Here is a 14,924-nt window from a genome sequence, read left to right as displayed (position 1 = left end):
GTAAGAAAGCTGATACTTTTACAAATGATTATTATTCTCTTCTATTCATCACTTCCAAATCCTATTTAAATGAAACTTAAAATAATGAAGAAGATTTACTATTGTTGTTGCTATCACTACTAGTCAGAAATGCTGGAATAAAGTCAACACAATAATATTCTTGCTGTGACAATGGAAAGGTTATATAGCTTTTTGAAACTTTAGCTTCCATAGCATAAAAATGGGAATACAACCATTTAGCTCTTCCTCATTTCGTGAGTCTGAATTATGATCATCATTCAGGTTATTTATTCTTTTCCTTACTTTTAACTGATTCAGGTAAGGTCTCCAGCTACAATCCATAAGGCTTTGACGATATTTCTTGGTAAAGTATCCCAGGTAAGAAATGAAAGCTGTAATCAGTAAAATATCTCCACATAATGTATTATCTTGCCATCTGAAGTCCTTGATAGCTTCTGCCCATCTTACGTTTTCAGAGGCAAGACCTCCAACCTAAAGTTTCAAAAATTGAAAAGCTGAAAAGACTTTATTATTAGATATTACACACAAATGAATGACTTCTGATCTGCTTAAATTAACTTGTCCCCTTAAAAACTGTTACCTTGTGCTTTACAAGTTTTGGTTCTATGCACAATTTAGTGTGACATATCACCTCTTTCTTCTTTTAGCTAAGACTTCCATAAAATGAGCTGACCATTCTATGAATGAGGGGCTAACTTGTGTGTCTGAGGCTTTAGAGGTATATCTTATATGTTACCTCTTCCTCAAATAATAAAATATTGATGCTGGAAACAGAAGTGTGCTGGAATCTGTTCATTCTGGCTTGAGAAAGCCAATTGTTACATTTTAAGTGTGAGTATTCATATAGATACGTCTTTCCTGATAGAGTCAAAAACTTTTATCAGCCCACATTTGGCTGGAAGGGACCTTAGATCAATTCCCTAATCTTACAGAGGAGGACATTGTAGCTCAGAGATGTGAGGTTGTCCAAAATCATGTGACTAGTTAGTAGCAAAGTCAGGCCTAGAATTCAGGTTTTTAATCCCAATCCAGTTCTCTGCACTGTACCATGTTAACTCGTTGATAGATGCCTACAGAAAACATTCAAGTCAATGAAGCTGGAATGCTATTCATCGCAAAGATTTAAGGTGATCTTGGTGTTTGGTTTTCCTTCTTCCCAAGATCTCCTCAGGGTAGTGTTAAAACACTCATTAAAAATATTTCGTTTTAATCAGTTAAATCCACTTTTTTATCCTCTCCCAATTCCCAATTAGAACACAGTGAAAACAAAAACCCATTACAAGCATATATAATTAATCAAAACACATTTTCATATTGGCTTTGTCAAAAAAATGGATTCATTCCGCATTCTGAATTCTTCATCTTTCTATCAGGAGGTGACATTCTGGTTAGTCATTATGTTGAATAGAGTCTAGCACAATAGTATTCTATCATATTTATATACCATAACTTGTTTACTCATTCCTCAATTTATGGGCACTTCCTCAGATTCCTATTCTTTTGTTACTTCAGTAAAGAGTAATCTACATTTTTATACATCCTTAGAGTTTGTTTTTAGTCAGGATTATTCATTCATTTAACCTCCCTACTTGGTGCTTCTCTTACCCTCTTTCCCCACTTTCCTTTCTATTTCCATGTTGAGTGCAAGGCATTTCTGTATCCAACTCTGTATATTTTTCCTTCTTTTGACAATTTCAGACAAGTTCTTTTGAAAAGAAAAAAAAATTTTGCTTCAAAATGTTAACAAATTCAAGCAAAACATTTTCCAAATGTAAAGAAAAAGAAGATATTACACAAATGAAACCACAAATCTTTTATATGTTTAACCTACTTTTCTTCATTCCTATAATAAAAGATCCTGTCCACTAGTGTCGCAAACCTTCCCTACTTTCCCTCCCTCCTCTCACATAGGATATTGTCATGGAGATCAACATGCTCATATAAATTGTCTTTCATGTTTTATCTTTCTGTTCACTTTCTGGAGGTAATATTCTTAATTTATTCTTCTAGTATTAGTTCTTTGGCTGTATATCATTCTGGTTCTCATTTCACTGTTCATTAACTTATACGGTTCTTTCCAGGCTTTTAAAATTTTTTGTTTATTTGTTTGTTTATTGTTTCTTATGGCACTGTGGTATTTGTAATTGATGGGCGTCCCCTCAGTTTCCAGTTCTTTGCCACTACAAAAAGAGCTGCTATAAATATTTTGGAACATATGAGCTCTTGCCCCTTTCCCTGATCTTTTTGGGAAATAGACCCAGAAATGGTCTAAGAGGGTCTATGTTTTATGTGTTGGGAACTCGTATATGTTGCCTGTTTGCTGCCTAGTCAGTGGGCACTTCTTAGCCCATCATCGAAGTGCTCTCTTTCACAAAGGGGAATAAACAATCTTCTGATTCCAAGGTTTATTTATTTGAATGAGTGGGGCACTTGTTATTCAATTTTATCTCAAATAGAGTGAAGAAAATTTCATGCAGAGAACAAGTTGAAAAGTAGCTAGAGAGAGTCTGGTTCACTGGGGTGAGAGGAGATCACTGCCAGCAGGAGGCTGGTGCCAAGGAGTACCAGGGTAAGCCAATAGCACCCTCCACCTGCCCAATCTACTGTTCAAGGTTCTGAACCTGGACCCAAGTCAGTGTCCAGACCATGCGATCCTGCCTAGGTCAACAGTGGTTCAACCCCCCACATACCTTATAAAATTCCAAGCCCTAGGCCAAGCCTGCAGAATCTTAGTGCGAGACAGTCTGTGTGGTACACCTAGTCTGTGTAAGTCCAGAGTGTGGTTGGGAGTCCCAGCACAAGCTTGTAGTGAGGACTTAAACCTCAATGTGAGATAGTCTGTGCATGTGCATGTCTGGTCTGTGTAAGCTCAGAATGAGGCCCCAAGCTTCAGCACAAGACAGTCCACAGTGTGCTTGCCTGTGTGAGCCCAGACCAAAGTTCAAGGCTAAGTTATAAGCTCCAGGGCAAGGCAGTCCACATTCCCTAGTGTAAGACCAAAAGCCCCTACCCAAACCTAAGGCTAGACTTTGAGCTCAATCATAGGGTATCTTACAGTGGTATGAGCTCTGCAAGCCATTAGCAGTCCCAGGGGGTTACTGAATCAGCAGTGGGAAGTGGCTTTCAGAGTTCACAGCCACAGGCCATCATACCTCCTTGGAAGAGCTGAAACTTGCAGAAATCCAGAGATAGAGCATCAAGGAAGAACTAAAGTTTAAGAGTGCCCTCTATACCTGAGAACAGAAGCAACCTTTAAGATAAAAGTGAAAGTCAAGAAAAAGACTGGGAAAATAAGCAAATATTAAAAAAAAAAAACCACAGAAAAACTTATTTTTCTGGAGACAAAGAAAAGCAAGGCACAGATACAGAAAGGGACAATGAAAACAGAGCAAACATATGGGAAACTTCAAAGAAAATGGAAATTGGTCTCAGGCCCTGGAATAGCACAAAAAAGGATTCCAAAAATCATTTAAGAGAGGCAGAGGAAAAATATTGAAAAGAAGTGGAAGCAGTGCAATAAGAAAATAACAGCAGAATTCGCCAAATGATGAAAGGAGGCTTAAGAGCTCACAGAAGAAAATCATTCTTTAAAAATTAGAATTGGGGAAATAGAAGCTAATGACTTCATGAGACATCAAGAAACAATAAAACAAAAAAATTAAAAAATAGGAAAACATGAAATATCTACCTGAAAAATAGATTCAGAGACAGACAATTTAAGAATTTAAGAAAGCCGTAATTTAAAGAAAAAGACAGGCACTTCCTGGTTAAGATGGCGGCAGAGTAAAAAGCAGCTGCTTAATCTCTCCTAACAGAAACATACAGGACTCTCAAGAAGACATAAAAACAAACCCAGAGGAACAAAGGGACCCCACAACAGGGCACAGCATTGGAGGAATGTGGAATCGGGACATTTCCATGCTATAAAGGGATGAAACAGCTCTCACTAAAACATATTCCTTTTTGTCCCTATTCATTTTTCTCCACATATCTATTATATCTAATTTTTCTAGGACTTCATTCACCTCTCTTATCTCTTTCTTATTTATTTTTTGATTTGATTTATCTAGATCTGAAAGAGGAATATTTAGATCTCCCACTAGTATGGTTTTATTATCTATTTCCTTCTTGAGCCCTGCCAGTTTCTCCTTTAGGAATTTGGATGCTATGCCATTTGGTGCATACATGTTGAATACTGTTATTTCCTCATTGTCTATACTGCCTTTTTTAGAAGGTAATTATTTTCCCTGTCTCTTTTAATCAGATCTCTTTTTAGATTTAGATTTAGCTTTGTCAGAATGATAGCCAATCCTGCTTTCTTTTTCTCAGTTGAAGGCCAAAAGATTTTGTTCCAGCCCTTGACCTTAAACCTGCCGCCTTCATATGTGTTTTTTGTAGACAACATATGGTAGGATTTTGGTTTCTAATACACTCTGCTATTTGCTTCCGTTTTATGTGCAAGTTCATCCCATTCACATTCAGAGTTATAATTATCAATGGTGTATTCCCCAACTTTTTGGTATCTTCTCCTAGTTCTACATCTTCTTCTTACACTATTTCCTTTTAAAGCAGTGGTTTGTTTTAGACCTGTTCACTTTGTCCCCTCCCTTGATTTACTTCCCTTTCCACCCCCTCCCTTATTATTTCCCTCTTTTTATTTTTTTACAGCCTAATGAATTCCCTCCCTCTCTTCTCCTCCCTTTTTTGACCTTCCTACTCCCCAGCTCCCCTTGGTTTATCCCTTCTGACTTTCTCAGTAGGGTTATATAGAATTCTATATCCAAATGGATATAGATACTCTTCCCTCTCAGGATTAATTCCGCTGAGAGAAAGGTTTAAATATTACCTCTTAATGCTCTCTTTCTCTCCTTCCTATAATAGTATTCATACCCTCCCCTTCCCATGCTATCTTTGTGTGGTATAGAATATCCTATTTTTCTTATTCATTCAAGTTTCTTTTGTTGTCATCTACTATTCACTCCCCTCTTTTTTCCCCCACACCATCTCATCTTAGACCATTTAGTGTTCCAACCTCTCCCTTTTAGAATTATTCTTCTAATTACTATAAGAGTGAATATGGTTTTAGAAAATTACACCTAACATTTCTCCATATAGGAATAGAAGTAATTTGATCTTTTTAAAGCCCTTAAAGAGGCAAATTTAAAAATAAGAGTTTTCTTTCTTTCCCCTCTATTTTTTATTTACCTTTTCATGTTTCTCTTGGTTTTTGTGGTTGGATATAGAATTTTCCATTTAGTCCTGGTCTTTTCTGTGCAAATACTTGGAAATCTTCCATCTTGTTGAATGCCCATACTTTCCCCTGGAAGTATATATAGTCAGTTTTGATGGGCAGGTGATTCTTGGTTGTAGATCCAGTTCTCTTGTCTTTCTGAATATTATATTCCAAGCTTTGCAGTCTCTTAGTGTGGAGGCTGCCAGATCCTGTGTGATCCTGATTGGTCCTCTTTGATATCTGAATTGTCTCTTTCTGGCTTCTTGTAAAGTGTTTTCTTTTACTTGGAAGCTCCTGAATTGGGCTATTATGTTCCTCGAAGTTGTCTTTTGAGGGTTTAGTGTAGAGGGTGTTTTATGGATCTTTTCATTGTCTATATTACCCTCTTGTTGTAGAACTTCAGGGCAGTTTTTTTGTATAATTTCTTTTAATATGGAGTCCAAATTTCTATTAATTTCTGCTTTTTCAGTAAGACCAATGATTCTTAAATTGTCTCTTCTAGATATGTTTTCTTGATCTTTCAATTTCTCAGTGAGGTATTTCATGTTTCCTATTTTTTTTTAATTTTTTTAAACCCTTGTACTTCGGTGTATTGTCTCATAGGTGGAAGATTGGTAAGGGTGGGCAATGGGGGTCAAATGACTTGCCCAGTGTCACACAGCTGGGAAGTGGCTGAGGCCAGGTTTGAACCTAGGACCTCCTGTCTCTAGGCCTGACTCTCACTCCACTGAGCTACCCAGCTGCCCCTGTTTCCTTCTATTTTATCAGTTTTTTTGATTTTGTTTTATTTGTCCTTGCTGTCTTGAGAGATCATTGGCTTCTACTTGCCTAATTTTGGTCTTTAGAGCCTGGTTTTCTGCTATACCCTTTTGATTTTCCTTTTTGATTTGGTCTATTCTGTTTTCCAGCTGTTTGCTTTTGGTCTCCAATTTGCTTATCAGTTGTTTTGATTTTGGGGTATCTTTCTCCAATTGGGAGTTTCTGTCTTTTACCCTGCTAATTTCTTTTTGGGTTATTTCCCACTTCTCTCACCAAATCTCTTCCACCTTTTTCATGATCTCAGATTTGAACTCTTTAAGAGCTTTGTAACCAATTTTCATTTTGGGGGGTAAGTTTGGATGTGATTACTTGTTTGTTCTCCTCTGCTGTTTGCTCTGTTGTCTGCATTTTTTCTGTGTAAATGTTGTCGTGTGTTAAAGATTTCTTCTTGATCTTTCTCTTTGCAAGTTCTTATGCCTGGCTTGCCAATATTATTTCTTTCTCAGTCTGAATTTTGGGTGAGGCAGACAGGCTCTCTGCCTATCCTATTGAGCTGTGGAGGAAGTTTCATCTGAATGACAGCACCGTGTGCCCTCTCAGCTTTATCCTCATGCCCAGGGTCAGTCTGCATTCTTCAGGCTCTTGAGGTCTCAAGTCTAGTTGTTCTCAGGGTCAAACTACCTGGTGATCCCCTTGCTTGATCCTCTGTCCAAAGCTCCTTTAACAGACTCAGGCTACTGCTTCCACAGTCATGCACCCCTCCTCACTGGGTCCCCACCCAAGGTCTGTGCCTGTGCACAAGGTCCTTGTCTGTGTCCGTGTCCACGCCTCTGAGTGTCCTCAATGTCCTCGCCTGAGCTCAAGGTCTGTGTTCAAAGTCTGTGCATTCTTTAGCCTTTTGGGGCCTTTGCTGCTCTCAGGAGCAGACCCTGGTGATCCAAGTTAGCTGCCAAGAACTTAATGAATGCCCCAAACTTGCTCTAACTTTTGTGCACTGACTTTGGCACTGTAGGTTGTGTGGGGGTAGGGGGTTGCTCAGCTCTCATTTTAGTGAGAGCTATTTTACCCCTTTATAGCATGGAAATGAACTGATCCCATGTACCTTCAATGCTGAGCCCTGTTGTGGGGTCCCTTCATTCATCTGGATTTGTTTTTATGTCCTCTTGAGGAGTCCTACGTGTGTGGGTTAGGAGAGGTTAAGCAGCTGTTTCTACTCTGCCACCATTTTAACCCGGAAGTCCCTCAGGTACATTTTAAAAAGTAGCTGTGCAATGCTCTACAAATTGTCAGTGGGTATCAACTGTTTGCCAATATACATATTAAGCAATATGAGCTTTTTTGCCTGATATGTATACAAGGCCAGAACACAAGTTAATATGTAGTCTCTTATATCTAAATTTCTCTTTATTTACGAGGATCTATGTAAATAAAACTAGATTTGAATATACTCTTTCATTTAGTTTTTATAAATAACTTTTCTTTATTATAGCACATTTTAATATATTCTCCAAGGTCAAAATGTGCTAATTTGTGTTCATATATTGTGCATCTCTATAGCAATTGACAAACTGTTCATACAATTAAAGCTCCGTCTGTTGAGACTCACCAGGCGATTTGCAAGTGAGATGGTACCTGTAGTCATTTCAGCTTCTTGCTGACATTTGAGTTTTTCTGCAGTTGCTTTCTCAAATTTGGTTGTGAGTCTTGTCAAGTTTTCATTAAGGTGCTGTTGAGAAAGAAACAGAAAATTATATATGTAAATTTTTCTAGTCTAAGCACAATTTGTGGACCCATGCTTTACATGGTTTGGAACATACTATTACATTTGTTCCAAGAACAATAGCATACAGGCCTGAAAGTCAGAGATCAGAGGGAAACTGGAGGAAAAGGAACTGAATTACATAGTAGCCAATCATTTGGTTACCAGAATGCAGTTGTGGAGTTCAAGGAGTGCTAATGCATCTGGACACATCAATGCAGTATTTAAACTAAATATGTACACCAGGCAGTAGGGGCAATATGGACTAATTTCTAGAAAAAGGATGATCTAATCAATTCTGCCACTTTAAAATTAACCAATTTAAAAAACCCTTTTCTTTGGACTTTGAATTGATACTATGTATCAGCTTCAAGGCATAATAGTGGTAAGGACTAGGTAATTGAGGATAAGTGTTTTACCCAGGAAGTGTCTAAGGTTATATTTGAACCTTGTATCTCTGGATCTGACACTCTATCCACTGAGATACCTAGCTCCCCCTTAGAATTAGTTTTAGAATTAGCTTTTTAAATAAAAAACTCAACTTTTGAGAAAAATATATGACTAGGGAAAACTTACTGCTTTGGATTTAAAAATATTGTTTCAATATATTTCTAAATATAAAGAAAAAGAATGTTTAACTTTTAAGGGGACACATTGGTAGACTCTTTAAAGTCTATATAATAACTAGAATTTTAAGACAAAATTATTAATTCAGGATTAAAACATGGTCAGAGAAAAAAACAACAGCACATCTTTAGGTTTATGTCAATATGTGCATATTCCATATATGCATTAAAAAGACCTAACTTTAAATTGTCCAAAGAACAGGGTAGAGATGAGGTTTGGGGTATAGTTAACAAAATTAAAACTATACAGCATTCAAATGGTTATGTTGTCTATACAACTGGTTCTATTTTCTTTTTGCTGCATCATTTCATATGTTTTCCCATGTTTCGATGTAATAATGTTCCATTGTATTCATGGATTATAATTTAACTAGCTATCTTCAAATCTTTGGGCATCCACTTTGATTGTAGTTCCTTGTTACCAAAAAAAAAAGTGCTGTTATGAATATTTTGTTATGTACAAGACTGCTTGCTATCTTTCTATAAAAATTCAAAGCAAACAGATCTCTAGGTTACGGGGTTTGGTCATTCTAGACACTCTTTTGCAGATAAGTCCAAATGGTTTTCTAGAATTGTTGGACTAATTTAGTGCTTTACAAAGAATTTATACTAGTGTTTCTGTCTTTTTTCCAACCTTTCCCTTCCATCTTAGAATATTGATTCCAAGGCAGAAGAGTGGCAAGGGCTAGGCAATGAGAACTAAATGCCTTGTCCAGGGTCACACAGCTAGGAAGTGTCCGAGGCCAGAACCTTTCATCTCTAGGACTGGTTCTCAATCCATTCAGCCACCCAGTTGCCTCTGCGTTTCCATTTTTTTCTTTTGCAACATCATCAACATAGACCATATCCATTTTTCACTATCTTTGCCATTTTACTAGATAACGGTGGATTAAATTGTAGAGTTTTCTAAACAACCTGATAACAAAGAGTAAAGGAGGTGCCTAAACAAAATGAGAAGTTCTGGAATTATAGGTATTGACCATTGAATGAAGGAGATCAATGAGCACAGCAACTTCAACTGACTGAATGAGATCAGTGGACTAGATAAAACTTGGAGTTCATTCCATTTTAAGTAATTCAGTTTTTAAGGATTCATCAGAGTTCATTTTTCATATTTTCCCTTGTCTTTTTTGGAGTGTGTAGCAAGGTGGGTTGGGATTTCTCTATTTTCCTCTCTGCCTTGCCCTGGCAAAGCTGCATCTAGCAGCATCTGGTAGCATCTGGTGGAAAGCACACGCTAGCTACAGAATAGAAATAAATCCAATTGATTAGATGATTTGAGAATCCCACTTATAGATGGGGTATCTTGCTCAAGACATGGCAGGCCTCACAGCTGAGATTGTTGATGGTCCTGAAGCCTGGTTCCTAGTTTTTTTTTTCTGAATGTACATAGCAGTACTTTAGGCCAAGATTGTAGTTGAGACTGTAATTGGAGAAAATGGAAAATATAATTAAGCATCAGAAACATAAGACTTACACAGGATTAGGCCCAGCATAGCAACATAATCAGTAAAGAGCTGGGAGCAATAGTTGATGTTCTATATGAGAAGACATTGGTTGAGGTAGAGTGGCAGCTGACAGCCTACATGTGTGTCTTCTCCCATTTAAACATGATCAATAGCTATTATTTCCATTGTACTAGGATATTTGTTGGAATATAGACTTTAGGTTTATGGGAGAGATATTCTATATGTCATTTCAGTAAAATAGCTTTGCTTTCAGTTAATTGTGTCACATGGGTGCCTATTAAAGATAAGCACATTAATGTGAACTTGTGAGCTACAGTATTAGGTGTCTGGATACACAGACTATTTTGAAGGAGTGAATGTAGCTGTTTATCATGGGAACCACACTGTCCTAAAAGTTGGGGGGGTAGTCTATACTAACAAACTAAGGTCATGAGCCCACAATGAGATCAAAGCAATAGAATTTACAGAAATTGCATAGTAAGAAAAGTAACAACAAAACATACCTCAATATCCTGAATAGGTTGTTTCTTCCATTAATTAGCATATTCCCACTAAAAATATATTATATATTATATATATTATATGCACATATAATATATATCAGTAGGAAGTGTATGCACCTATAGAATTCACAATTAGAGAAGCACACATGCAGGGAACACATGTGACTAAGGCAACTTAAATCTTTTGTGTTATTTAAAATCACTTGGGATACTTGGAACTACATTTCCCATGATCCCCAATGGGTTTCCTGTTTTGGATTACGTATTCAAGGTGAGGGACTGTTTTAAATAGGGGGGAAGTGACTTTGAACTTCCTCTTTGAGCTACCTGGGCGCACGGAGATACGAAAAGGTAAAATGGCTGAAGCAGGAGTTTGAATACTTACAGGCGTGTGGTCTAATGATTTTATCTCTATCAGCATGGCTTTGATTAAAATACTATTCTCCCTTTTTATCTAGGCCCTCATCATTTTTAATAGCAACAGTTTGGCGAACCAGAAGGTTGAAGTTCGGACCCTAAATTTTTTAGATAGCCTAAGAAGAAGCCATGCGGCTCTGGGACCCAGAGTCTCAGAAATGATCTTTTTCCTCGCCCAGTCCTCTCCCTATTTTCCCCAGCCTCTAGGCTGCCTTTTAGGGAAGAGGGACAATGGTTTTAATTGCTGCTGGGCTGCGAATTATTTTGCTCAGTGCCCCGGGCCTGGTGGCCCTTACAGACACTGATGGACTGCTGGGTTTCCTGCTGTCCTCTGCCGCCCCTTCTGACTCCTGACCTGGACTCCATTCCTGCCTGGCCTGCCAGTACAGACCACTGCCTCACATTCCTGACTGCCCTGATCTCTGCTGAATCCAGAGCCCACTAGTACAGACCTCTGGCCTCCAATCCTGCCTCGCTGGTGCTGCTCGTCCTGTTCTAACCCCCAATGGTGCTGACCACTTCCACTACAGCCCTGCCCTGACTTGGAGACTGCTGCAGCTGTTGCTGCTTGAGATTTGAGAAGTATTATTTCCACCTCCCCCCTCTTGGTAATGGCCTGCATTCAATGGCCTCCACGTGATTTCTCAAAAGCCTAATTTAGGCACCCCACAAGCTCTCCACGTGGGTATTTTTCTAAAAAACTGACCTAAGCTTTTCTCTAGCCCTGATCCCACGTGGATGCTAGTGTCTGAACCTTGAACTAGGAATCCCTACTCTTCATTGGGCTCATGGCCTATTCAAACTTTTTTGCGATTATTAAACTCAAACTCAGGGGAAAAGAAATTTACCCCATACCTGCTCAGAACTTTGAACTAAGAGCAGAGACTGATTATATGGACCCTGAAATTTGAACTTTAAATGGGACCAGAAGGGGAGTTTAAAACCTCAGAACTCAGGGTTTTAAAAAGACTGTATCTTACTGCATTTTGCGGATTACTTTTGTGAATTAATTTTGTTTATTTCGTTGATTTTCCTGTTGCACTGAATCATTTTAAGTCAATGAAGTTTGTGGCTGCTAGATTAATTCTGTTTATGATTTTATTGTAACTCCCAAATAATGAGAAAAATCTATTAGAACCGGTAGAAGAGGTTTTTTGATGATATAGCTTGATGTCTGGTACTCATTATATTTCCTAATTTATTTCAGGTTTCATTTTTACTGTAATAAAAAAAATGCTGTGTTCTCGTACCATTTGAACATCTTACACATTTTTTAAGTTGTAAATTGCCTTATGTATACTGGATTTATAGGAGCACATGTCTTTTAAGTTTTTATTCTATCTTGGAAATTGTATAAAACCTTGGAGAGTTTGATGCCTGCCTTGAGATTTAAATTGTAATCTTGTGAGAGGTCTTTTAAAATTTTACTTTAGATGCCTAGTACCCTTCTGTATAAATGATAGGTTTTTATTAATTTATTTTAAAGAATTGTGGTCTTAAAGGATAAGCTTTATATATTTTATTGTGAAGAATTGTTGTCTTATATATATTTTTGATATTAGTCTATGTTTTAGCCTCTTTTATCAGAAGGGTCTAGAATTCTTGAGGATAATTTAGATCAGAAGTTTTTTTTTAATATCAGATTTTTATATGGAAGCAGTAACAGAATTTGTTGAGAAACTCTTAGCCAAGGTTTAAAAGTTGTAACAAGTATATGATTTTTTTAACATCATTGTTTATTGTTTTAAAACATGTTATTAGAAATTATGGTACTCTATTTGAATGTGCATTGTGAATCTGCTATTACACTCATAGAAAATCTCATTTTTGAGTAAAAAAACCCCTTTCACTAGTTCTGAGCTATATATATATATATATTTGATTTTTTTTAAAACCCTTGTACTTTGGTGTATTGTCTCATAGGTGGAAGATTGGTAAGGGTGGGCAATGGGGGTCAAGTGACTTGCCCAGGGTCACACAGCTGGGAAGTGGCTGAGGCCGGGTTTGAACCTAGGACCTCCTGTCTCTAGGCCTGACTCACTCCACTGAGCTACCCAGCTGCCCCCATTATATTTGATTTTTAAAACATTCTTTTTTTAATGAGAGCAATTGATTTTTCCTTTTTCTCATCTTGTACTGGAAGTTCATATATAATAATTATTTATGCTTTTTTTTTTATTTTACAGTGATATAAGCTTAATGCAAATACCTGAAGAGACTATGGGACTGTGATTTAATGCCTCTCTGTCTGATTCCAGGAGAAGTGCCAAGCCACAAGACCATGGAGACTGACTGAGAATCTGCCCAGGCAGAAGGCCATACAGGTCATGAATTGCAGGAGTTCTATGCCAATACTTGAAGGGCTTGAAACTGGGGTTTGAGTTTTGGAGTCAGCTTTTCTAATGCTTAGAGGCTCAGTCCCCCTCAACTTAAATTCCTAGTGAAGCATCTAAGATTGGCTATCATTTTATGGCTCATTTCCCTGAGAAGGTGCAGGGAAAAATCAGATCAAAGAAAGGCATTTCCCTTATTTCTCTCTATATATAGAGAAAAATAGTAATTTTTCTGTAGTCCTGGCCCTGAATGGGTATTTGCAAACTGCTTAAATCACTTTAATTAGGCCTCAATTCAAAGGCCTGTTATAAGTTTATTTTCCTTACTTTTTTTGCACATTTTACATTTCATTCACAAGTTAATTTTTTTCTCCTTTTTTTTGAATTTTATTCCTTTTATTTTTTTTATTATTTCTTTTGCCAATTGATTTCATGCACCCCCGTGACTCACTCAGCCATGCATCCTTGGCTGACCTTTCCAGGGGAATAATGTGTTATTTAAAATTTTCCTCAGTGGTGTGTGTATTAAGTTTTTATAATCATAATGTCTGAATTATAATCTATATTGCAAGTCAATTTTTACTCCTTTAGGAGTAATCTCAGGGGAGTAATGTATAATTCTCAAAAGAAAATGTATGTTTTGTAACCTATAATGTAAAGTTTAAATTCTTTGAGAATAATTTCAGGATAAGGATTGTACCATCCCCCCAGAATCCAGATGAATGAACCTGTTTGGTGGAGGCACCAAAAGATGCCTGAAGAACCTTCACTGGATCATGAAGACCCAAATTTGAACTTTGGGGTGCAGTTGATCTGAACTATGGGGGTTGAACAAATTGAATGCACTCTTATACCAGTGGGGGACTGCCCCAAAATTGGCTTTTTGTCAATGTGGCTAGCTTTCGTCCTCTTTTCTTTTGGTTTAAGATCCACTGAATAAGACCAGTCTTTATGTGTTATTTAAAATCACTTGGGATATGGAATATGAGACTTCCGGTTAAGATGGCGGCAGAGTAAGGAGCAGCTGCTCGATCTCTCCTGACCGAACCACACAGGACCCCTCAAGGGGAAATAAAAACGAGTCCAGAGGAACGAAGGAACCCCACAACAGGGCGCAGCATTGAAGGTACGCAGAATCGGGGCATTTCCACACTTTAAAGGGGTGAAACAGTTCACACTAAAACACGAGAGGAAGAAGCCCCTCCCCCACCCCCCACACCGCACAAGCGGGTAAACAGGACTGGGGCAACCAGAAAATCACTGGCAGCCCCTGAGCCCGTACCTGTGCGCTGCAAGACGAGGGACCCCAGGTGGCTGGGACTCTCCCTGAGCGCCCACGTGGGTGAAGGCACCGCCTCCGGCCCGGACAAACTCGGCCTTTCCCAAGCACTGAAGGCATCGCCTCAGGGGGCAAATAAAGATCTCCAGCCCACAGACTTTCACTACCTTCTGCGGGGGTGAAAGCAGGGCCCTAAGAGCATCAGCGCAGGCAAAGGCAGTGCCCTAGGCTTGAATAACGATCTCCAGCCCAGGCTTGGACCTCCAGAGAGGACCCAGTGCAGACCTGAGCGTGGCTGTGGAAGCAGCCCCAAAGACTGCTGAAGGAACCTCGGGCAGAGGGGCAGACCAGGAACTACCAGGAGGCCTGACCCCGAGGACAAGGAGACCGGAGGCCCCCCCCCCCCAAGCTTGCAAGGCCCAGGCAGACCCGGAGTGCAAAGACAAAGCGGAAAAGGGGCGGGGCTAACAATGGCCAGCAATAAGGAAATCCAGAAGAAAAAGACCATCAAGAGAAACTCTGGAA

At 38.6% G+C, this 14,924-nt stretch overlaps 1 protein-coding gene across 1 annotated transcript in view; it reads right to left on the bottom strand.

Annotated features, from left to right (window-relative positions):
* The window catches only part of DNAH9 (dynein axonemal heavy chain 9), an 858,849-nt gene that overhangs the window by 238,447 nt on the left and 605,478 nt on the right, over positions 1–14,924 (bottom strand). Inside the window, exons 50-51 of the mRNA XM_044675179.1 lie at positions 7,620–7,739; positions 304–492 (exon numbers count right to left, since the gene is read on the bottom strand). Coding sequence (XP_044531114.1) covers positions 304–492; positions 7,620–7,739 — 309 coding nt within the window. The remainder of the gene's footprint in view (positions 1–303; positions 493–7,619; positions 7,740–14,924) is intronic.

Source organism: Gracilinanus agilis, chromosome 4, assembly GCF_016433145.1.
Source record: "Gracilinanus agilis isolate LMUSP501 chromosome 4, AgileGrace, whole genome shotgun sequence".
In the NCBI taxonomy this organism is placed as follows: domain Eukaryota; kingdom Metazoa; phylum Chordata; class Mammalia; order Didelphimorphia; family Didelphidae; genus Gracilinanus; species Gracilinanus agilis.
The sequence above is the reverse complement of the archived record's forward strand: the minus strand, read 5'-3'. Positions and strand labels throughout refer to the sequence as shown.